At 39.4% G+C, this 24630-nt stretch overlaps 1 protein-coding gene across 3 annotated transcripts in view; it reads right to left on the bottom strand.

Moving 5' to 3' along the window:
* tsnare1 (T-SNARE Domain Containing 1) overlaps positions 1-24630 on the bottom strand; it is a 251305-nt gene that overhangs the window by 134554 nt on the left and 92121 nt on the right. For all 3 annotated transcript variants that reach the window (XM_084357776.1, XM_084357778.1, XM_084357777.1), the window contains exons 3-4: positions 21985-22062; positions 21649-21718 (exon numbers count right to left, since the gene is read on the bottom strand). In XM_084357776.1, coding sequence (XP_084213902.1) covers positions 21649-21718; positions 21985-22062 — 148 coding nt within the window. The remainder of the gene's footprint in view (positions 1-21648; positions 21719-21984; positions 22063-24630) is intronic.

Raw genomic sequence — 24630 nt, 5'->3', positions numbered from 1 at the left:
AAGGAAGTGAACTTAATTTAAATTATCTTGTATTAAGTAACAACGGAAGATCCGCCTGATCAACGTTTCATCCCTGGTTATTTTAGTCAAGAAGTTAAATTAGTTTATAAGTCAGAGCCTAAGAACCACCACTCAAAGCGACGAAGAAGACCATCGTCTTTATTAAGATCATCATCATTGATAAAGACGTTTCAGTAACGGGCTGTTTCAGAAACCGTGCAAGCGGTTTCCAACGAAAGACAGACTCTGTGCCAAGAAAAACTGTCTCCGCCCCCAACACTCACGAGCGGTGCCATCCCGCTGGGCACTGGACAAGATTGTCACCGGCTGAGTACTTCTCCGACACCGGGCGGAGGTCGTCAAACTCCGGATACCGGGCGAGCCGCGACACTCGTCTATTGGACCAGAACTGCCACTTTTCCCTGCTCTGTCTCAGGCTCTTTTTTAAAGATAAATGTGCACAACATAACTCAACATCTCACAAAAGTGCGTGATTTTTTTAAGGGAGTCGGGGATATCGCGGTTACTAGTTATACAGTGTCTTCACAAATATCTGCTGTGTCAGCAGCTCAGGAAAATGAATATTGATGGATAACATGGATATTGATGACCTTAAAATTGCGTTTACAAAACATGTAGGGCGTACTTATAGACATTCAGATGACCTCTTAGTAGTTTCATCAGTTAGTTACTATTATAACGACAGAAATAAAAAATAAAGAAATTGACAATAATATATGGCAACAATCACAGTATTGTATAGCCTTATCCTGCCCTCTACAGTATTAACATTCCATTAGCCCATAACATTACGTCATGTTTACTGTTGCTTTGGCAACACGTGGCAACTGCCACACACATTAGCTAGTTTAGCGCCATCGTCTGAAAAACAATAACCCATAAATTTACAATTTGGCATATTTGAACAAAACAAACAACAGCTACCAACAGCCAAAGTCCTTACAACCTTAACTATATGTTGTCACGGTTTAGACTGTCAAAATTAGAAAAATAACAGCTTAAATCCCTGAGGAGCTACATTAGCATTAGTGATGGCTGCTTCCACAAGTATGTATTTACCTATACCCTCAGACAATGTAACGAAAATGCACATCAGAGGGGATTTAGAAGTGGGTAAACGCAATGCCGACTGAAAAAATGTGTAGTAATATGCCGTATACCTGCTGGTTAAACCTGCTGGTTAAAGTTACACTCTGCCACAGCTAATCAACAGCGATCTCTACACTGCCTTCGAGCGGGGCGTAAACATATACTGTATGTCAGTCTGTATGTTTCACTTATGGGCTTATGCAACTACAAACAGTAACCTAACGTTACACATCTTTAGTTCACTTAACTTAGTTCACAGAAGAGCTGTTAAAGTTAAATATCAGCCGAAGCAGTCATTAACTGCTAACTGTTAACATAGCATTACACTACATACATCCGCTTCCTGTGGAGTCATCCAGCTGAAATATGGACAGCGCCAATCTGCCATTGCTGCCCACATTGTGGTTGAACGGGGTATGAAGTAAAATCCTGTTATCCACTTTAACTAACCCTTGCACTCTCTGAGCCAGCCTTCTCTCAGGTATATGTGACTGAGATTACATTTGGCCAGCAGAGTGACTGAGTATTAACAGTTTTCTGATAGAGGTGAACAGTGTAACACAGCCAAATCCTCTATGTCCTTCCATGTTTTCACTGGGAAGCTTCAGCAGGGTGAAAGGTTGAAGGTGCAGCTATATTCATAACTGTCCAACACGTCCGGGTTAAGACATTTATTAAATATCTATGCTGTCAGGTCATCCTAGGTTCACACCTTCACCCTCCCCACACCAGCCTCCCCCATAGGCCAATTCCCATCGGCCAGTCTTGACACTATAACGGGCTGCTCAGCAGAGATAGGCAGCTGCTACACAAACACACCTCTGCTGCTGCATACCCCACTCAAATATTGATCTACATGTAGCTGGTGTGTCACAGTGGAAAAATACCTGAAAAACATCCCCCATCATATTCATGCAGAGCAGGGTTAAAAACAGTGTCAGTGAAGTAGACTGGGAAGAAGTTAATTTTGCTGTGAGAAATAAAAGTTTTACTGTGAGGAAATAATTAAATTGGACTGCAGCCAGTGTCTCTCCCTGGCCAAAGTCATAATAGACAGAAATAGTGTCTTCAATGTGAAGAAGTTCCACACTTATAATATAATCAGGATTTAAGGCTTTAAACAACTAGAATGCTATCTTACATCTCTGCTCCAAGTTAACAGTAAATCTGTATATGCTTCAGATCAGTGAGTATGATAATATAAATTGAATATTCCAAAGAATGCAGTACTGTATAGCATTATAGTGCATAATCAATAAAATAAAAAATCCACTTCACTTTGCTAACTTGTCTTGGTCTACGTACTGTACATGCTGTAGTATTGATCAACAACTACAGTACATAATGCTTTATGTTTGGGAATGCATTCTGCTCACAGACACACCAGTCTCAGCCAGAATATGAGTTCGCACCCACACACAAACACACACAACAGAAAGATTAACAAGTCCTAAACCTCAGCCTGATGCGTCATCGTTTAGCTGTATCACATGTCTTCACAACAGACGTGAAGGATTATGTGGAAATCACAGTCAGCTAATGCTCCATCATATTACCCACCAAAAACAGCAGAGTACAGATGGTAAGGCAGGCAGTCTGCATTAGGGATCTGCATGGAGGAATGACAAATAACACTCAGTATGAATGTGCAGCAGTGATCCACAACTTGAAACATGAAAAGTTTCATTTGAGGAACACCTTTAATGGATCAAACAATCCACAATATTTTAAAAGTTGCACTCACCAATGACAGTAACCCACTCACTAATCCGTGATGAGATACCTTATTTCAAATGCTGCAAACAACTTACAGCCAAAGAAGAGATATCCTGTTTATACTCCCTAAAATGGGTCAAGCTCCAAAACACTGGATCATTAATTTCCCACGATGAAAAATCAGTAGATTGTTAAGAGTTTAGCAAAAATGACCCAAAATTGAAAATTGCAATTATAGTATTATAATAGTAATTAAGTGTACTTACAGAAAGTATGCTTATGCAAGTGTACTATAATTTCACTTCACTACAGGTGTATTTAAGTAGACTTCCAAACAACATTTCAAGTTGTATTTAAGTCTACCTTTGAAAGGTGTATGAAAATGCAAATACTTACGATCAAAGTTTGTTTACTTTTGACAAATATAACTATTTTCATGTCCCTATATACTTCAGTGTACTTTTAAATGTACGGAATTGCAAGTAGGTAAATTAGTTTACTTTCAAAGGTATAATTATTTTAAAGTCCTTTGTAATACAGGCTATGCTTTATTAAAGGTCATATGTTTATGTAGACACATCATTTTTAAAAATAATTTTACATCTACAGAGCTTGTGGAAAAGGTGCAGAATAAAAGTTAACAGTATCAGTAACAGTATGAATAAATAACTTTACATTTTATTTTGTCGGGTCGAAAATGATTATTTTGTTGATCTCTGTGCAACAATTCTGTCAATTGGTTCCAGCTTCAAACAAAGTTTGTCAACCAAAACGCTGTCGGAATCACGTGCTATCAGTGTTTCGTCAGCGTTACCACCGATACCACGTAATTTAGAAACAGGACCCTGCTACTTCCCAGTTAGTTCTGTTCGCTCTGCTTAATGTTACACACCAGAAATCAATTCTTCTTCCCTGTTCTAAAAGCCAACACAGGAAGTTGCTTCACATGAGTCTGACAAAGCTAGCAACATGTTGGCTATTTTAACCCCACCAGTAAAACGGCGACATGTTTAGTATGCAAGGCTGTAATTTGGAGGGGGCACGAGTGTAGCCAATTTCAACACCAGCAACCTTATAAAGCATTTGAAGACGCATCACGCTAAAGAGCTTGACAAAACTGCTCTCCCCAAAATTTATGAGACAGTGAGGGAACACATTTCACGTAGGCTGAAAGACGTGCAGGCAATCAGCTTTACTATTGACATTTGGACCTCCGACGAGTCTGCACACTGGGTGGACACAGTATCCCCGTCAACATTTGCCCTTCAAAGTGCAGTGCTGCAAGCAAACGAGTTCCATGAGTACATTTTAAGGGAATTATTTATTACGAGATTTATTTAAGTAATTGTTGCACTACTGTTTTAAACGGTTCTATTGAAAAATGTAACAGTTTAACAAAGGAATTGTTATTTATTCCTAGATTTCTTTATTTTTCTTTTTTGGTTATGACTGAATGTCAGATAGATAATAAAATAATTCTCTGCAAGGTTTTACCTGAGTCAGGCCATACAACAGTGATAGCAATTATTTCACACCCATACAGGGTTAGTAGTACATACAGCTGTTATAAGAAAAAACAAAAATCTTCTTTTTTTTTTTTGTAATATGCACTGGTATCGGATATCGAAAGCCCAGGTATTGGAATCGGTATCAGGAAGGGAAAAATGGTATCGGAACATCTCTAAAGGATACAATCTTCAAAATACAACCGGAAACATTTCACCAAAAACCCAAACCATGACAAAGATAGACTTACCACAAGCATGACGATTCTGAAACAATAGTTTATGTTTTCTGAAGAGGCCTTAAGTCAGAATGATGTCAATCTTGTTTTAAGAAAAACATGTTTTTATTCACAATGTCATGGATAGGTACCAATCTACCTACCAAAAAAGTGTGGCAGTTGGAGATCGCTGTCAGCATGAAATGTTTACAATACACAGAAAAGTCATGTCAGCTAGGGAGTTACTGCTACCACAGTCAGATAATTTATGTTACGGTCACCACATTTTTTATTTATTTTTTTCAGTGTTTTGCAGTTTGCAAGTCACGTTTATTTTCGAGATAAATGAAGGTGCACTTTTTTAAAGAAGCCAAGAGAAGTTGTGATTGTTATGAACTTTGTTGGTCCTGTTATCTTAAGTTAAAAACTCAAAGGTACTCTGCAGAATTCTTATAAACACAGTTATGATGCCATCCAGTTTTTCTCGCCAACATCCTGTGTATACGTTGGTCGGACAGACGTGATTGGTTGATTTAGTTCCTTCAACATAAACTATTTACTTAAAGGTATAGTTGGTAATCCTGTTCAGAAACACTTTTTGTTATACTGGGTGAAATGGTCTTCCCACCCTGAGAGTAGTCCATACATAATGTGTTCAGAAAAAGGAACAAAATAAATCAGACCTCTGTGGCAGCTGCAGGCCTGTAAAAACTCTGACCAATCCCTGCCATTCGGTCCGAATGGAAGGAACCAATCAGATGCCTTCATGTGTCGTCCTGCCTGCACCCCCCTCTGCCCCCCCCCTCCCTGCGCACACCATGGATCTATTATAAGACCTGGATATGGCGCCGCCTCTCAGCAGACACGCCGATTTTTCCCAGTGGCCACTCGTGGTATTGCAACAAAAAATCCCACGGGGCCCAGAAAGCATTTTTCCCATAGACCGCAATAGTAAAAGAGAAGCCTGTAAAACTGTTCTCAGGACACCTCCAGCTGTAACCCCTGTTAATTGCTAATCTTTGTATTCCATATTTTTAAGTCATGGACTTTTAAACCGTCAAAAAGTTTTGTAAAGGCCAGAAAAGCCCCCCCAAAGTCTCATTTTCCATGGTGACGTCACAGCTGTGTGCGTGAACTCCCAAGCGCGGTCGCGCTGTGTCTCGGGAGCGAGGATGCCTGTTGGCTGAATGACAGCTCTGAACGGGGCTAAACGTGGTCGGAAAAATGAATTAAATGACTCCAGGGTGAGTTTTTTCCGAGACAGAGTTGTGATACAAGTTTCATATTTTAATGGCATGTATTTTAAATGCAATTCTAAAGGTATTTTGGCGTTAAACCCGCTTAATGACCGCATTTTCACTTACTGCCAGTGCCACTGCTGTGTAAAAGTCGAAAAGTTATTTACCATGCATGTGATAGTGTCGGTGATGTGTGTCACTAGGGTCTCGGTCTCACCTTGACTGATGTTCAATATCCTTTTCATCCTATCATAACAACCTTTTATTACGGTTTGAACCGTCTCAGTCTGACGGCCTGGAGTCATGCAGTCTGCAGCAGAGCATACTGATGATGATGCAAGTATAAACTACAACGCAATAAATAATAAAGATGAATAAAATAGAAAAATATAAGATAAAATTAATTAAGAAATGCACATTTTACTTACGTAATGTCAAAGCATTCTCTATTTAAAGAAAGTAAAAAACAACAGTCAACATGCAGTCACATGTTATACTCTCACTTGGCTCTTACAAACTATTTTTCTCAGGTTTGCAGACTGTAATCACAAATTAAACAATTTTTACTTCGGACAGATTTGTTTGAGCCTTGGAAATATTTTACAATTATTTTTTATACATATATGCACAATCAACAATGCACATGAATAATGGCACTTGCACTTCGGTAGAGATATTTGCACTTTGTTGGATTCGCAAACAACATTGTTTACACATCACACCAGCTCCACCTGAAAGGGAGAGTCAGGATCCTGAATAGAGGAGACTGGACATGCTGTATCACTTTGTTAGTATTTGGTGGAACATGTGCCATAATTACTGTGGCTTACATATGTACAATATAGTACCATAAGTGTGTGCATTTAGTTGTGTCATTGTGTACAGTATGAAACACTAAACTGTCCTCTGTGCTCCAGGATTTTTGGCCAGAAGGCTTCCCCGGGGGCCAGACACCTCTTTATAGTTCCAGGAGGGACTATACCGGTGAGAGATGTCTTGTGTAGATGGTGGAAAGCTTAATCTTTGTTTGGAGTAAGAGTGGGTGTATTAAAATATTGCATGGGGGTTAGGAGTTAGCAGTGTGTTAAAGGTTGAATATGGAGAGTGAACAGAAAAAACACCACCTATTGACCAGAGATAGGAGTTACAACAACAGATAAAATAATTCCTACAGGCGGTTGCTAAGGACGCCACTCTGATCAGAGTAGCATAGAGAAGAACTATGCAGGGTATTTACCTTGTGTTTCATTTTTACCTTCATTAAACAGCTTCAGACTAATTGCGATGGTAGATAAATGACTTGTAACTTGTTACAGGGAGAGTGGAGGCTCCTTCCATATCGTGGCTAAAAACCAAACCTGCGATCAGGGCCTTGGAACCGGGCGGTGTCACAGACAGTCGCTCTGGCCACAGGCTCAGCTCTCTCGTCTCGGTGAAAAAAAAAAAAAGCTCCCATCTCTGTGGCACCGTGAGTCCGCGACACAAACGCGCCCCGTAACATGTAATCTGTTGTTTATGACAGATCAGACTACACAAATACACACAACATAACATGTATATGATAATCCATCGATCCACCGATTGACTTCGCTGAAAACAAATGCATACGACCAAGAGGAGGGTTAGGAAAACAGCGGAGAACAACGTTTTATCCTTACTTAAAAAAAATAAAACAACACAAATTAACCACGTATAGTCTATAACCATGACTTTGAGAACATCACCGGTTAATGTGCCCTATAAATCCATCATTTGATTGTGTAGATCTGTCATTACCGCTCAAACTCATCCACAAGCACTCATGAGCGCGCAGCGCTTGTCCAGAACGCGATTTGCTCGTTCTCATTGCCCCAGGGCATGATGGGAGGCCCCAGAGCATCATGGGAGGTGACTCAACTGCGCATGCTCTATGGGCCCCACAACGCGGAAGTAAACCCAGAAGTCAGAAACTTTTTCGGCGTATGCGCCAGGCGAGCAACTCCGTTGAAATCAACGGCCGCCATTTTCCGGTCCGGTATCCAGTTATATAATACATCCATGGCGCGCACTCATCACGTGTCACCGTTGCCGGATATATTCAGCACACTCCATATGAGTTAGCAGGAGATCCACACTCCATGTCGGAAGGTTGCGGTAATGCACACCTAACAGTTGTTTGCCAACAGCCATAAAACAGCAGCAGAAGAAGAGTTAGCACAGTTAGCAGGAGAGAACAATGGCAGAGGAAATGCAGCTAAAGTAGCACTTCCAGAAGTGATGCAGAGGGTGCTGTCTTTCTGTTGGACAGGTAATGATTTGTTTTGCTTCGGGGGGATTTGTTATTTTCATGAAATATGTAACGTTAGCCAACTTAGCTACTTTTGTAGCTTGTATTAGCCCAATGCTAATGGCTCTCCTCTGCCCTGCTGACGGACTGTCTGATGCGCGTTCAAGTTTGTGGGGGCGGGGCTTTGGACGGAGCACTGACGGAAGGGGGAGAAGGGGGTGGAGCTTAGACGAGGTGCCACTTTCAAATCTTGCTAGCTCTCCAACATTACCAACTATAAATGAGATTTGTCACCCAGCATTGCTTACATCTGTGTCTGCATTAAAAACATGAGCCATGGTTCACTGGTACTAGTGCTTGCATGTATTCAGTTGACCACCACAGTATCTGCCAGATAACTTTGCATACAATTAAGACAAAGTTGAGATAGGTTTAACTATTTTGCTAGACGACCCACCATTTAACTGCCAGAGCCCTCACAGTTGACACCTACACTGCATGACTGGACTAGACATCGGACCCTGCTGCATCAGTATTTTTGCTCCTATAGAGCATAAACATTATTGTTCTTCTCTGACTGAACTGCTAACTCCGTGCTGATTCCCCACCCACATGAATGCTACTGAAATAATTAACAGATACAGCTCCTTGAGATTTCTCGATTTTTATTGGACCTAAAGGCTTATACTTTGAGAATCAGTGTTAGGGGTACATTACAAAGTAAGCATTACTGTAATCACATTACATTTGTCTGCAACTCAGTAAAGCAACACATTCCAGTTACTAATCAAAATGATTATTTCGTTACTTTGTTACATAAGTTGTTCACATTGCCAAAGTTTAAAGTATAGTGCTGAGAGAAGAGAAGAGGATAGAAGCCCTGAGGACTGCTGACTGCCAAGTGTCGGGCTTTCTCCCACGATGAGCACGATGTAATGCAACAAAACCCACGTCTCCAGCACCGGTGACTTATTTGCTTTCGATGAGGATGATACAGTAGTTTTTGACATGTCATGCACAGAAAGCTGACCAACGGACGAACTATCATTCCTTTAAGTTGGAAAATCCAGCTCAAAAGGAGCAGCTGTCAGTCGAGGATGAGGTCAAATTCTGCTCACTGACAAGACTGGAAGGATTTTAAGTTACTCAACAGCAACTTTTAATAAAGCTAGAAAAGTGCACTCGTATGATAGGTTTGTCAGGTTGACAAACAAAGGGAATCCTTTCAAATTTGGAGTCTAAAAATACAATCTGAGCTGTGCTTCGGTGCTGATGAGCTCTGATGGATCATCCATGAGTCAGTGGTAGCCCCGCCCACCCCTGTCACGCTATTACCAAACAATCAGAGCTCGCCCACTACTGAGGACCCCTGAGAAGACCTCTGCTGTATCGCTTCACAGTGATACATCTACTAGTCACACTCTTCCCCCACAACAAACTCGAGAGCCAGGCAGCCAGAAACAACATGCGAAAGATTGGAATTGCTCACACTGTGAATTTCAATCAGTCACCTCAGTTGTGTGTTTCTCCTGCCTGCTTTGTGCTTGGTATTCCTCTGAGGTCTAAAGGAGAACCAAGGAGTCAGGAGCAGCTGGCTGCAGGGCGAGGTGTGGAGGATGGAATGGCTGGGGTGGGGGGAGAAAAGGTGGTGGTGGTGGTGGTGGTGGGATGCCGTTCTCTGACTGCAATCATAGTTTCAGGGCTTTACTGGATAGAGCAGCGCTTATACTGGGCTCTGATAAGGATTAAACCACAAAACTGGAGTTGCTTCCTACACACTGCTGACCTCTCACTAGCTCAGATGACAATGCAGAACATTTGTAAAACTCAGCACTGACTTATGTCCAAAATACACTTGTGCTGTACACCTTGTCCACACTGACCACACAGTGACAGCTGTGTCTACAGGATGTGTTCAGCCGCACTACTGATCTGGGTTCATATGTGTTTTGATGTGTTTTTCTCAGAGCTAAATACACAATCATTGTAAATGTGTTCAGTGGACTGACTGGTCAGGGATGTGTTGGCTTGGTGCAACAAGGTCTAGAGGCATGAGGAGGGTGTAAGGTCCAGTTTATGCTAAAACATTTCATGAAATGTTGTCCAGCCGCATCAGGCGGCAAATGTGCTTATCGTTGTCCCAGTGATCAAACAGGAAGCCAGTTGAAAAGTCTGATGTCATTAAGAGAGGGAAGACAGGCTAAGAGAAATATGTAGATTAAGGCGTGTATTTTCATTCAGTCTGCTCTGGGGGGAATTCATAGTGTCACACTCAGTTGTTCACACAAGAATTGCCTAAAAATAACTGAGAGAGAAGTTCAAAACATCTTGACCAGAGATGTATTATTTTCATGCTGTGACTTGGTAGCTGCAAGGTAGCTGCTGCTATTGATGAGGTTGAGAGGTGGTTAGGGGCACCTTTACATCATAATAGAAAAAGAACAGACAATAAAAACAAGGCACAAAATAATAGCAAAAGGATAAAAAAGAAAAAAAAAGTGATATATTAATTATTCATAAATGATTTTCAATAAACCTCAGATTTGTTATCATTAAGTCTTAAAAACTGTTGGGACATCCAACATGCAATATTGCTTAGGCAGACATGACATAACAATGATGCAAAACACCATTGGTCTGGATGTTGTGGTGAACAGGAAGCGTGTATATTGAGAACAGCAGTGAGCCAGGAATAGACCCCTGAGGAACATCACAGTTAAAATGAGCAACAATGGAAATGGCATTAACTGTAACAACAGAAAGGGTTCTATTATGAATGTAGCAGGTGTTGAGCAGGTGTTTCAAGACCAACCCAAGTTCTAGATGGGTCTGGAGGGTGATCCACAGTGTGATCGATTGTCTTTTTCAATACCTTAGAAAATACAGTAATAGAGAATCCTGATTAGGTTTTGTTCATAAGTAGTTGAATAATTGCATGTTTGCAAAATAGAAGATTATGTTAGTTATCAATAAATTTAAAGGACCAACCGGATTTAAAAAAAAAAAAAATGTTTTACTATAAAACACAGGTATAGAATTTTATTTGAGGAATTAATTTAACTCAAGCTGAAATATTAAGGATGTGTTTGGGTGTTAAAAGAGATGGTGGTAAAGTAAGTAATGTAATGATGTTTGTAACTAAAGACTAGGGATCAACTGATTTTTCAGGGCCAATACTGATTATTAGTTATTGAGGAAACCGATAACCAGTATTTGGAACTTTAGCTTTGCAAAACATAAAAGTGCAGAATAAGATACTACTGGAATATAATTATTAATGCATTAATATGTTAATCGCTTTAACCGGTAAAGGGATAGCTCATATTAAGGTGCAATTTGTAAGAATCTTATTCAAAAACATAAAACAATTTACTCAAATAATATATAGTAAAAAAATAATATTGGAAAATGATGATGATGATGATTGACTGGTGAGCTAAAGCTGAGGAGATTGGCCTTTTCATGGGAGAAGTCGCATAAAATAATTCAGGGAAGACTACTGATTTCAACGGAGAACTCTTTATATTCTCAGTACAACATCACACCCGTCAATGTGCTACACTGCAGTTCAGAGGTGTGTGTCTTTAGCATGAGAAGCATTAAAATGGTATCCTCACTAACTAAATAGTGTGGAAAAAAACCAATAGAAACATCTTTCAGTATAACATAATACACCATCTCCAACACCTCTCTAAAACAGTTATTATTGTAGTGGAATAACCCTTTATTTGTAACGTATTAATAGAGATGAACACGTGCACCATTATCTGCATCTGTTTACATAACTAATCTGTATCCGTATCTGTACTCGAAATGGGTGGTGCTTAAACAGAAAGTAGGCAGGACTAACAAGAATTTGATTATTCAAGTTAAATTAATTTTAAATTAATTAGTCTGAAATGTGACCAAATCTGCTTGGTCTTAATTAGTTGCTTTTGATAGCAATCCATAAGCTTCTGATCTAGTCCATGCATTTGTTACTTCCAGGCTGGACTATTGTAATTCTCTATTATCAGGCTGCCCTAACAAGTCTCTAAAGAGTCTCCAGCTGGTCCAGAATGCTGCAGCATGTGTACTGACAGGAACTAAGAAAAGAGATCATATTACTCCTGTACTGGCCTCTCTGCACTGGCTCCCTGTAAAATCAAGAATATAGTTTAAAATCCTTCTCCTCACTTACAAAGCTGTTAATGGTCAGGCACCATCATATCTCCAGGAGCTCATACTACCCTATCACCCAACTAGAGCATTACGCTCCCAGAACGCAGGATTACTTGTAGTTCCTAAAGTCTCCAAAAGTAGAATGGGAGCCAGAGCCATCAGTTATCAAGCTCCTCTTCTGTGGAACCATCTTCCTGTTTTGGTCCGGGAGGCGGACACCCTCTCTACCTTTAAGAGTAGACTTAAGACCTTCCTTTTTGATATAGCTTATAGTTAGGGCTGGCCCAGGCCCGTCTTGGACCAGCTCTTAGTTATGCTGCTATAGGCCCAGTCCGGGGGACAAATGACACACTGAGCTTCTCTCTCCTCCTCTCCTCTCCATCTGTATACATTATGCCTGTATACATGCCCCATCTCTGCATGTCACTGACTTCACTTCTTCCCCGGAGTCCTTGTGCTTTCTAGTCCTACAGGCTCCCATGGATCCTGGCCGCGCCCGGGTCGTGGATCGTGGATGCGCCTACTGCTATGGCCCTGCCTGATCGTGGATGCGCCTACTGCTATGGCCCTGCCTGATCGTGGATGCGCCTACTGCCATGGCCCTGCCTGACACCCACCACTACTGTTGCTAATATTAGTCATATCTCTGTTACATACGTTCCACTACTATTATTGTAATGCATTACTACATACTATCCTTACCGTTAACCACTACCACTGTTATTACTAGTAATCACATTTCCATGTGCATTTCATTATTATTGCTGTAATACCTCTTTATGTACTTTCATTCCTGTCAACCATCCATTATAATTGTATACATTGTGATCTCGTTGATCTGCTCTGTACATGCGACATCTATTGCACGTCTGTCCGTCCTGGGAGAGGGATCCCTCCTCTGTGGCTCTCCCTGAGGTTTCTTCCGCATTTTTTTTTTCCCTGTTAAAAGGCCTTTTTTTTTTGGGCAAGTTTTTCCTCACTCGAATCGAGGGTCGAAGGACAGAGGGTGTCGTCTCTGTACAGATTGTAAAGCCCTCTGAGGCAAACTGTGATTTGTGAATTTGGGCTATACAAATAAAATTTGATTTGATTTGATTTGATTTGATTTGATTTGATAGTCCTCTGACTGCATTTTTTACCACTCCTCTTGACAGAATCGTTGAAGTTCAACTAAATTTGTTGGCTTCCTGGCACAAAGTTGTTTCTTCAGCACAGTCCACATGTTCTCGATGGGGTTCAACTCAGGACTGTGGGAAGGCCATTCCAATACGTTTATATATTGGTATATTATAACAACAATAAGAATATATAAATGGTATATTTTTTGTATTATGTAAGGGAATCACAATAGATATATGCATATACTTATAACATAAACAAGGTAGACCTTAAATAAACTAATGAAGCATGTAATTTAATACATACACAGCAATATAATCAAAGTGTACAAAGTATACTAACAGTGTTTCCCTTTATGCACATAAAGTACACCAAATACACTTTGAATTGTGCTTTTGATACAATTGAATTACAATGAAAATATACTACTACTACAAGTACAAAATTAGTTGTTCCAAAATAGCAAACTTTGAGTTAAGTAATTATTGACATACTTGGGGTGTACTGATAATTAGTCTGGCTACAACTATACTTTAGTATGCTAAGATTTAATATATATATATTTTACAAGTGAATACTTTATTTTCTGAGAAATTTGAGTACAGTCCCATCAAAATTCCCACAATGTAAGGGGAAGATAATGTCCACAGCATGTCCACTATAATTTTTGCTAAGAATTCTACATTGGAAATCACTGAGATACCCCCAATGCATTTGGATTAAAGACAGTGAATATAACCGAGCTTGTTTCCTAGAAAACTTCAGAGGTGCATTATACCTTTAATAGCAGTCATGTCCTCTGAAAAAGTTTCAGCATGCCTGACATGCTGACTACACATGCATGCACTTCATGACCCACACACACATAGCTGCTGCTTGGAAATCCATCTGACATTTACATGTGCATCTCCAACACCTACTGTTGGTTCACACATAGCTGCATGAAAGCGGTGCGTCAACGTGGGTTTGTGAGGCAGAGTGATGCCTGCTTATTGTGTAACAGTGGAGGAGGTAGAGGTGGAGAGGTGCATCCACACAGTCCGGATCTGAGTCTAAAAAGATGGCTGTGACATTCTACCTGTTGACATTCTACCTGTTTCCTGCATATGCCTCGCCAACTCCGTTATGACTGTTGATTTATCTGCCTTCTAGGAATTGCTATTACAGTTGTGATGTGATTACAAAGTACTTTAATTACTAGTTGTATGACTCTATAGCCTCTCCTGTCACAGCTGTAAAAATGTGGATACGGCCAATTAGGTTGCTGTGCTGTGTATTTACTTCAGATAACTGTTGAGTCGCTACAAAAAAAAGAAAAACGTATGTTTTTATTGGGAAAGTGGTTTGGTAGATCTTGCCTTGTGTTTTTTGTGGTATGAACATTATCAAAATCCCAATAATAAGTGACCCCTGCTTCCAGTCTTTGTGCCAGCTATGTACTTTACACATGGATGTGACATTGATAACAGTTGTTTCATGTCACTGTCGAAAATGAAGCAAATAGGTATAATCCATGCAGCTAAGTATTTTTAATTATCCTCCCCTTGTCAGTCTTTGCTTTAACTAATCGCATTATTCCACCACAACGCTGTACAGTACTACACTGTTTTGAAACTAAAGGCCTTACAGAGGCGCAGGACCTCTGACACCTAAGAAAGTCTGGAATTAACATATCCTTTAATTAATCATTAACATTTGTGAGTTGTGGTTCAGATTACGATCCAGTGTTGTTTTAGGATCATACTGTTAAAATCAACTAAACTCCAAAAACACTGCAGGATCACTTGCTGCCATTAACTCATTATGTGCAACTAAAATTTGTCTAATTAGACTCATGAAAATTTACTTTTTTGTGTTTCTTTCTCTATACTTTTATTTTGACTTATTGCAAAACTACAGATCAAAACTGACAAAACACTGCAGAGAGAAGGTCAAGAAGGCAGAGAGAAATACTTTGTTGTCTCGCCTTTTTTCAAATAAATCCTGGTTTATTTAGCATGTTGGCTTTATGAATGACAAAATTCACACTCCATCTGGTTTGTGTTTTTTCTTTATAGGGATGTGAAATTAGCTGATATTTCTGGCAGCACACGTGACAAAGTAATCAAGTTATGAGTTTGTTCAATTTCATCTGTCTGATGAGAACATTTTTTTCCTCAACAAAAGAAACAAACTTGGAAATTACAAAATAGTTGATGGGCTACAAGACTGAGATTCATCACAGACACATAATAAAACAGTTTTGAGTATATGGATCAATAAAAACTGACCACAAAATGTGGTTTTGTGTTAATCTGTTTTTCCTGTTTTTCGTTCTGGGTTTAAAAGAGAAAAACAGAAAAGCAAACTTGTTTTTCTGTTTTTTTAATTTGGTTTTGAAACGAAAAAACGAAAGAACGTTGGGTACACGGATTCAAGGTAAGTATGGTACTTGACTACAGTTTTTTTTTTTTTTTTTTGCTGTCGTTTGTTTTTGCCACAACATTTATGTTTTACTTGCTCTTCTTAAACTTAATTTCCTTCTTGCAGTAGAGTCTATCCAGCATTATGATGTACTTTAGCATACTGTGCCTGCTAAGATGTTGTAAGTCAGTCGGGGGCGCTTTCCTCCAAACACAGCTCCATGTCCTCTGGGTTGTTACAGCCAGAACACCAGTGAATGCCTAATGCGCTAACAAAGACAATGACACTCAGAGGGTGCCAGCCATTAATCCACTTAGACTTTTTGCCGTGTGCATTTCCACGATTACAGGGTCGGGTCAAATTCTAATAACCGTGAGATTCAAGTTTTTTGCCTGAAGACAGGCAGGCAGATGGCGGGTTACCATTCTAACCACGGGCACAAGGAAGACTTGCTTTTATATCACAAAACTCAAGAGTGTTGCTTCCTGCAGAAGAACATGTGTGTGACGATCTGCTCTGTGTGAGATTAGTGCTGCATATGCATGTGTATGGCCTTCTTCAATGTGACTGGATGGGGATCAGATAGCTTTAGTCCTTCATTATGTTGCAGTTAATGCAGGGGACAAGGTACCGTTAGGCAGAGGGTGGATAGATGTCAGTGGCTGTTAGGATGGGTGAAGGGTGGGCTAAGTTTCAACTGGGTGATACTGGGCGGAGCTGGGCGCCCAAGCACCAGCTGCACAGCACACCCGTGCACCAGTTGCCAGGTCTATACATGGATCACATCATGAAACCTGAAGTAGGCTGTGTGATACAGTCACAAATGACAAAGTAATATGTATACTTTTTGTATATTAGGATTAATTTATTATTGTGATAGTTTAATTTATTGTGCATCATGCTATACTTGTAAAAAAAACCCAGCTAAAGTAATAAAACATGCAGGTATGGTTGACTTCTTGTATAACACAGTGCTTTGAATGTTATGCTACCACTATGATAAAGATCTATTGGTGTGTTAGTCCCAAACCTCATTATGGACGTTATGTACATATGTAAATGACCCAGAATGTAAAATGCAGATTAGTGGGGCGGCTTAGCTGAAAAATCGTGCACTTTGTGATAAAAGCATGAAATTTGGTACAGTTAAGGCCAAAGGCAGTCTTGGATATCGGGCCATCGTGAATTTTCAACATGGCAGCTGTGGTGGCCATTTTAAAAATTGCCGCCATTGACAACAGTATTCAGATCAATTTTCTTATTTGCATGGTATAGAATATGATGTTGATGATCTTGTTAGTTAAATTTATTTACCATACCTAGTTTAAGGAAGTTTATACATGAAGAACACATATAAATCAATAAAAATTCAAGATGGTTGCCACGATCAGCATGAACATTGTAATTGTAATAAAGTTTCGTATATTGCATATGATATGGTCGATCTCCATAAATAATTATACATTTTATCATGCAGAAATAAAATCTGCAATGTGTAATAAGCCCAGAATCTTCCTTTGTTCTCACAATTCAAGATGGCCACCATTTACTTGCAGATATCACACACAAATGTAAGCGGTGCTAGTTAAAATTAGCCAGACGGAATTTAGCTTAATTTCAATCTTTTCCCTCAAACTTCACAAATACCTAAGTCTCAAAAATAGTGACATGTTGATGTCACCTTCAAGTCCTTCAATTCATTGGAAAGATCAGCTGTGACTTGACCATTGCAACATGCCTTGAGTTCATATTTGTCATATGCTCGGCTCAGGTGAGGCTTACAACTAGATAAATAAAACTTATTTTAAAACTTATCTTTTTATTACAATTAGCTCACAACTAGATAAATAAAACTTATTTAAGAAAAACCCTTATTTTTCCTCCATTGACACCCTGTTCCACATAAATAGTTACATGCTAACGTGCTAATTTCAAATGGTGGATTGCTGTTAATATAAGGCTACTTGGTAGGAAGATACCGCAGAACCATGTCTGCTTTATTTAGGCTTGAAAATAGGTAAATTAAACTTATTTTAGTAAAACCCTTATTATTATTTTCCCATTAACACCCTGTTCCCAATAAATAGTTAACGTGCTAATACCACGTTTCAAATAGTGGACTGCTGTTAATATAAGACTACTTAGTAGGAAGATACCGCAGACCGAATAGTGAACATGCTGATGCCCTCGAAATGTGGACAGCTCTCTCCCCCTCCCCATTGAAGGGGTGTGGCCCTTAAGTCATTTCACAGACTAATCAGAAACCTCCCTGAGTTATTCACCCAATGACAAAACAAGACATCTTTCAAATGTCAAAGAACAGAATGCCCTCCTTCTCAGGCAGGTATATAAGGCAGTTCTTGAAGAAATGGTCACCAGAAAATTATTATCCAAACTGTTTATACCGATGTTGTGGTTCTAGCTGTGGCAGCAGCTCAATTTCTAAAGGCAGGGGATGAGCTTTGGTTGGCATTTGGTACTGGAAAGAGTTTTCGATACCTAGCAGCCCATGAAAAGCTTACAAATGCCCTATTAGAATTGTCTTCTACCCCACATGACATTCTACAGGAGGTAATGGCAAATATTGAAAGGTTTATAATCCTGCTCTATGATCGAACCAGCACATCCACAGACATAGACTAAGCTAGGAGGAAGTTATTTGCAAAGAAGCGCAATGTGCAGTCAATCCCTCCAGCAAAGGCTGCCCTAAAGTAGCATGTTAAGAGGGCAGTCTATCAAGGAGGCCATGTATGGGGTCAGATGCTTGTGTCAACACCAGAGCTTCCTTCTCCTTGTAGATGGGGCTGGTCAAAGGCATCTGAGGGTCATTATGACATGCCTGCCTGATGCAGGCCAGTCCACTGGCAAACTTATCTCCTGCAAATGTAAGAAGGGTTGTGTTAAGCAGTGTAAGTGCAAAAAAGCTGCCTTAGACTGCACAGCTCTCTGTTACTGTGAAGGGGATTGCTACGATTGACCCCATGTTTGGTCAGTTACTATTGTCAGTTAGGCCTATCTTGCATCGTGAGCTTCCAAATAGGCTAAATACTAAAGTTGCCACCTGAATTCCTAATCATAAAAATGTGTGATTTGACCCCAAATCGTGATTTTCAAACCAGTCATGGCGGCCATCTTGAAAAATAACAGCCATCTTGAAATGTATTTGTATCATTCATGTACAAACTCCAAAGAGGTAAATACATTTAGCTAACTATATGATCATTATCATATTATAATTGACACACAAAAGAAAATTCACATTGAAATGGTAGTCAATGGTGGCTATATTGAAAATTCGCGATGGCCCGATATCTAATTTCTTTTGGACTGTCTTTGGCTATAAGTGTACCAAATTTCACGCTTTTATCACCAAGTGCACGATTCTTTGGAATGATGCTGTCAAGCCGCCCCACTACATTGATTGAGTGAGTGACATGAGAGACATGGTCTGACTCCTGAATAACTGTCCTAACCAGATAGGCATGAAACGCCTCAGGTTAATTCCTAAGCAAAAGATTAGTAATAATTGATGGAATAACTGATTAAAGATGGGGTGAAAGTTCATTCTTGACCTAAGAAACAACAGTTGAGAAAACAATCTTACCATAAAGCCCATTTATTAGCTACTCTGTAGGTTTCATGCAATGTTTTTCATTAGCCACCCAACTGCTCAGACATCTACAATCCCATGAACTCTGGGTCAATTCCATCTGCTGATGAACATCATATGATATGATTGAAAGCTCTGGAACATATACTAAATGGACCTTGTAATAAGACTGTTTCCTTGATTAGTTATTATTATGAAGGGAGAACACCGACATCTCCTCAAACATCTCCTTCCATATAGGTTGAAGTTGTAGCCACCATTTTGTGCCAATTTTCCCCCAAACTGACCACTTTCATGTCTACCTTACAGTCAATAACGCCTCACAGGGAAAACAACAGCACAGTCAATAGACATTCACAAAAAAATGACAGTTCACTCAATAGACCCTGTTCAAGAGAGCTTGAGTTTGGTTCTGTCAATCTACATGGTGCTATCTCTTTGTCACTGAAATCACTGTAAACATAAAAGAGATTGTTATATTTTCTTAGCTTAAATAATTGCTAAAATCATTTAAAAGTCTTTGTTTGTCCCTGGAATTTTTACTCTTTTGGGGGTAGAAATGTTGGATTCAGCACATCTCATAGTGGAGAAAATTAAACTATTTCCCGAAAAACCCATAATGAGCTCATGATCATTAACGTTTTTGGTTATGTGTCTTAATGTTATTAAAATTGTGTCATGTGTTAATTTCAAAGTTCCTCACAGGCGACAAGAGATAACTGCAAAAAATATGGTTCAAAACAAAACAAAGTCCTTTAGTCAATGAGCTCTAAAAGTCACCATTAGTGTCTTGAAACAGGAGGCGTCCTGAATGTTCTCTGGAACCATCTTTTAAAAACACTGAGAGCTGCTGAATAACACAAAGAATCACCCTGGATGTAATTTGCAACAGTCGGAGGCACTGGATTGTTGTTTGCATCCAGCATCAATACTGCTGAAGGAAAATGGGCAGTTAAAAATAAAAGCAGCCAAGCATTGTCAGTAAGTTTCCAAGGCGATCATAAAAAATGTTCAATAGAATTGATAACATGCCAGCCAACACAGTGGGATGTAATGCATTTTAAACAGATGCAATCATCTTAGATTGGCCACTTTGTCATCAGCTTTGAATCTGGTAATTGCTGGCAGCTCAACTAAAAAAGTATAATCAATATGAAAGAGGCCAATGAAACAAAGAGAAATGGGCACTTTGTATAAGCAGAGATAAAAGTTACCATCCCAACGAGCTGGACTACCTAGGGTGTACAATGAAAATACAGGGGTTACTGGGAGCTGCCAGTGGTTGAGAAAGTTGTCATATCCTTTACTTAGTGCCATGCTGTAGAAATATAAATTACAAGTAAAAATTCATCCTAATGTTAGCTAAATAAATGTTTGTATGTATTATCAGGGCAATGTAGGTCTACTTGATGCAGAAAAAATGGTGTCTGGGATTTTATATAACAATCAAATGATGCATTATACTACTATATATAATTATTTGGAGTTTACATAGAATATCTGATGATAAACTATATATGTGCTATGAAATATTACTTGTGCATTAATGTTGAAACAGGCACAATGTTCTGAATGTGTTATTTAGATTATGGATTTATCTGCTAATTCTTTACTGGATTAATCTATTCATTGCATTGTAGAATGTCAGAAAAAAGTGAGAAATGTTTATCACAATTATTCAGTGCTGAAAGTGACACTGTAATGTCACTTTAATCAAAGACAAGGAAAGGATTTATATAGACACATTTGAGATGCTGAAATCGTTGCCTACCATTTTTGCTTGAAAAATGACACACTGATACACAAAGTATTTCATTTCTGAAGCTCGTCGCGTTTGCCGACTTCTTTCCTCACTCTCTGACTTGAAACGTGTTGTTATCTTGAGCAGTGAGTTGAGTTTGAACATTGTTGGAAATATTTGTGGTAATGTAAATACACAACTCTGTCTAGAATACTGTATATAACAAAGGTGTAGTAGTTCGTAGACATTGTAAAAAGCAGGATTATAAAATATGTCTTTAAATGATTAATCAGTCATCAAAACAGTACGTGATTTTTTATATTATAATTGATCATCCACTTATTGATTAACTGACTAATTGTTTAAGATCAAATTTTGTATATCCTTTGATTTTTTATTTGTGTAATTACATTATGCATCACTATTTTGAAAGTTCTTCATATGCTACTTCATCTTTGTTTATAAAATAACTACATAAGTAAATATAAGGAATGTGTAGTGAAAAAAAAAGCTTTGCAATTGCATTCATTACATTCAACAGCTGGTGTGTATGTTACTCACAGACTCTGTCGTAGCTCTGCTGTATCTCTAGATGTTCCCAGTGACTGCAGATTCTTCTCTAGTGTGACAACTGGAGGCACAATCGAAGAATACAAACATTGATAGTGCATAATGGACTCACAAACCGTCAAGTTTTAAATATGTTGAAATGACCTCTCACCAGATTTCATCTATTGTTAACAGAGTGAATACATATGATATGGAAATAATATAAAAAATATCTGATGCCATACGAAGGTTTTAGGTATTTGCTGTATGTACAGGACAAATGCACACAATACACAATATAAAACACATACACACACACACGCTTTTGTTGAAACAAGGCCTCTTTACCGTTGGCGTTGATCTGGAAGATATTGGAGGAGGTCTCCTGAAACACATCTTGCAGTTCTGAGGGGCTGACCTGTGTGGCTTTGGAGAAAACATGACATCAGCAAACACCTCTGAGCCTAGTGGAGTGGGATACTGCAAGAGCTGACCACACAGTGTAGGGACAACACAAGAACAATGTTAATATCCAGATTTGAAGTATTAAGTCGTTAGTAATAACAACCTCAAACCAACTACTTCAAAGACCCAAACTATCCCTTTAATGTGTAATGCTGTTTAAAACCCATTTGAACCTGCTATTTGCAGAGATGTGTGATTTCACTCTTGTGTTCAGCTAATTTAGCCAAAATCAAAGAAAGTAATATGGCTATTGTTGATATTAGTTCAGCTCCTGTTCACACTGACTTTCTACAAACTGTCCAATGTGAAGTCATACAGACTGACAGGTACTGATTAGATAGTTTTGGCATCATCAAGACTCTTGATGGGAAAACAAATTCTGGTGACTGACAGCAGCTCATGAGGAACTTAAAGGAATAGTTCACTCTAGAATGAAATTCAGTCAGGATGTAAATACCGGTGTGTATCTATTGCGAGTTCTGTTGATCTTGTCTGCCGTGGCTTCCGTAGTGCAAACGGCTGTGAGGGAGACTCGCGTGCATGCGGGAGCGTGCCTCCAGGCAGATATAGCATAGTGACTGTTTAGGCTAGAAAAATGTACTAAATGACGTTGTTTCGAGTAAACTCTGAATGTCGCCACTTCAGGACACTTGGATTGCAGCGGACGAGCAGTATGGAGGAATATTACAAAGTTTTTGTGTAGTTTTATGGACCTTTTCGTCTCAGACGCCATTGATGCTCCTTATATGGATTTTTGCTGCAGGAGGGAACCCCCGCGGGTCTCCAGCTGCACTTTGAGGAATAAGGAACTACACCGGACTTCTCATCAGCATGAGGGTGAGTCGATAATGACTGAATTTTGTTCTAGAGTGAACTATTCCTTTAAATGCAAATTAACATTATACATACGTTTTACATAAAGATAAACAGGAAGACAAAGATGGAAAAAAGGTGACTTGTGCAGCAATATTAAATGTGGGGTGGGGTTTATTGTACGGTCACTGTGTCACAAACTTTTTAATGGACGCAATGAACTGCCAAAGTACACAGAGTAGGATACAGGCTCAACAGACAAACATTCATAAGTGGTGACATACATAAATGGTTACCAAATGGTTTGCATATACAGTACAACGCTTTTACAAATCAATTTTAATGTCGCTTCCTTACCAGTTTACACCCAGCAGCTGGATTACATAGTAGTTTATCTACTATCGAAAAATATTGTCGACAGTCAACAGTCCACTTGGAGGTGGACCAAAACCCTCCTTTTCAAGCAGTTTGTTTGTTTTGTCCACACCAGAGACCAACTACACCTTCCACATTAGCCAAAGCAAACCACACTCACCTGGCAAATGTAACTGGGTTCATTTTAACGAAACCAAACAGGTGAGTTGTGAATGCACCCTTACCCATTGATTCCTCTAGGCATGTCTCTGTTTCCTGGTGTGCGCAATGCTGTTTTGTTCTGTTCTCCACGCGACTTCATATCCCACTGAGAGCATTTCAGAAACAGAGCATCATACCTGTCTGATGTTGTTGACTTGCTCAGACTGTGTTTATTTAATAATTTCTCATGGATTATTGTGATCCTACTGCGGTTGAGAGGGCTATGTAGTTAAATTATTTTGTTATTTGTCTGTTTAAAGTGTTTATTGTGAATATATCTGACTTTGTTGTGCCTTAGATCCTGATTCTACACAGGGTGTTTTATTTTAAAAACTGACCAGATGTATGCCTGCCATTCCACTATCTGACTTCCTTTCTGGCACAATCTGCTCTGTGCAGAATGATATGGCTGTGGTCTGCTTCTGTCAAAAATAGACTCAACATGTAGTCTCTGTGGAGCAGGGAAGAGAGCTTCTGGGATGCTGCTGAAACGTGCCGTGGCCCAGTCAGTGGAAAAACAAGCATTGTCTAGAACAGCTGCCATTAGCTCTGTCAAAAAGACTTTTTGCACACAAAAGAGGTAATGTATTACACTTTACACATCTTGCTGTTGTTCAGGGCAGACACCCTTCAATCACAATATCTACCTGTAGTGTCCAAGCGCCAAAGACTTTCTGACAATTCTTATTATCACATATCATCTGCTGTAATATATCACATGCTTATATTGATAACAGACTGGCCTTCCCAACACCATTAAATAATAGCAGACTTAAAAAGAGAACATATGATTAGATGGTATTTGAAGTATGCATTTAACAGGTCAAACACACTCAAACTCACCCAAGTCGCTCACTCATCAAACCATGGCAATGTAGACTAGATACATGTTCATCACTAAAGCAGTGGTTATACCACAAAAGGAGGAGTCTCTCAAATCATCGGTTACTCCTCGTAGTCATCACAAGACTGCCCAGACTGAAGAGCCTCTCCAGACTAGTCGGCATGGATATCAGGACAGGTCAGATGATGGCGGGTGTTCATTAAAAGGCTTGCTTGATGATTTTTTTTCAGCTCTCCACATGATGCAGACAATTAAAGAATGTCTGTGATCGAGTGAGGACATAATTATCTTATTAG

Source organism: Pagrus pagrus (assembly GCF_965226575.1).
Source record: "Pagrus pagrus genome assembly, chromosome: 7".
NCBI lineage: Eukaryota > Metazoa > Chordata > Actinopteri > Spariformes > Sparidae > Pagrus > Pagrus pagrus.
Note: the sequence above shows the minus strand (reverse complement) of the source record. Positions and strands in the feature narration are given on the sequence as shown.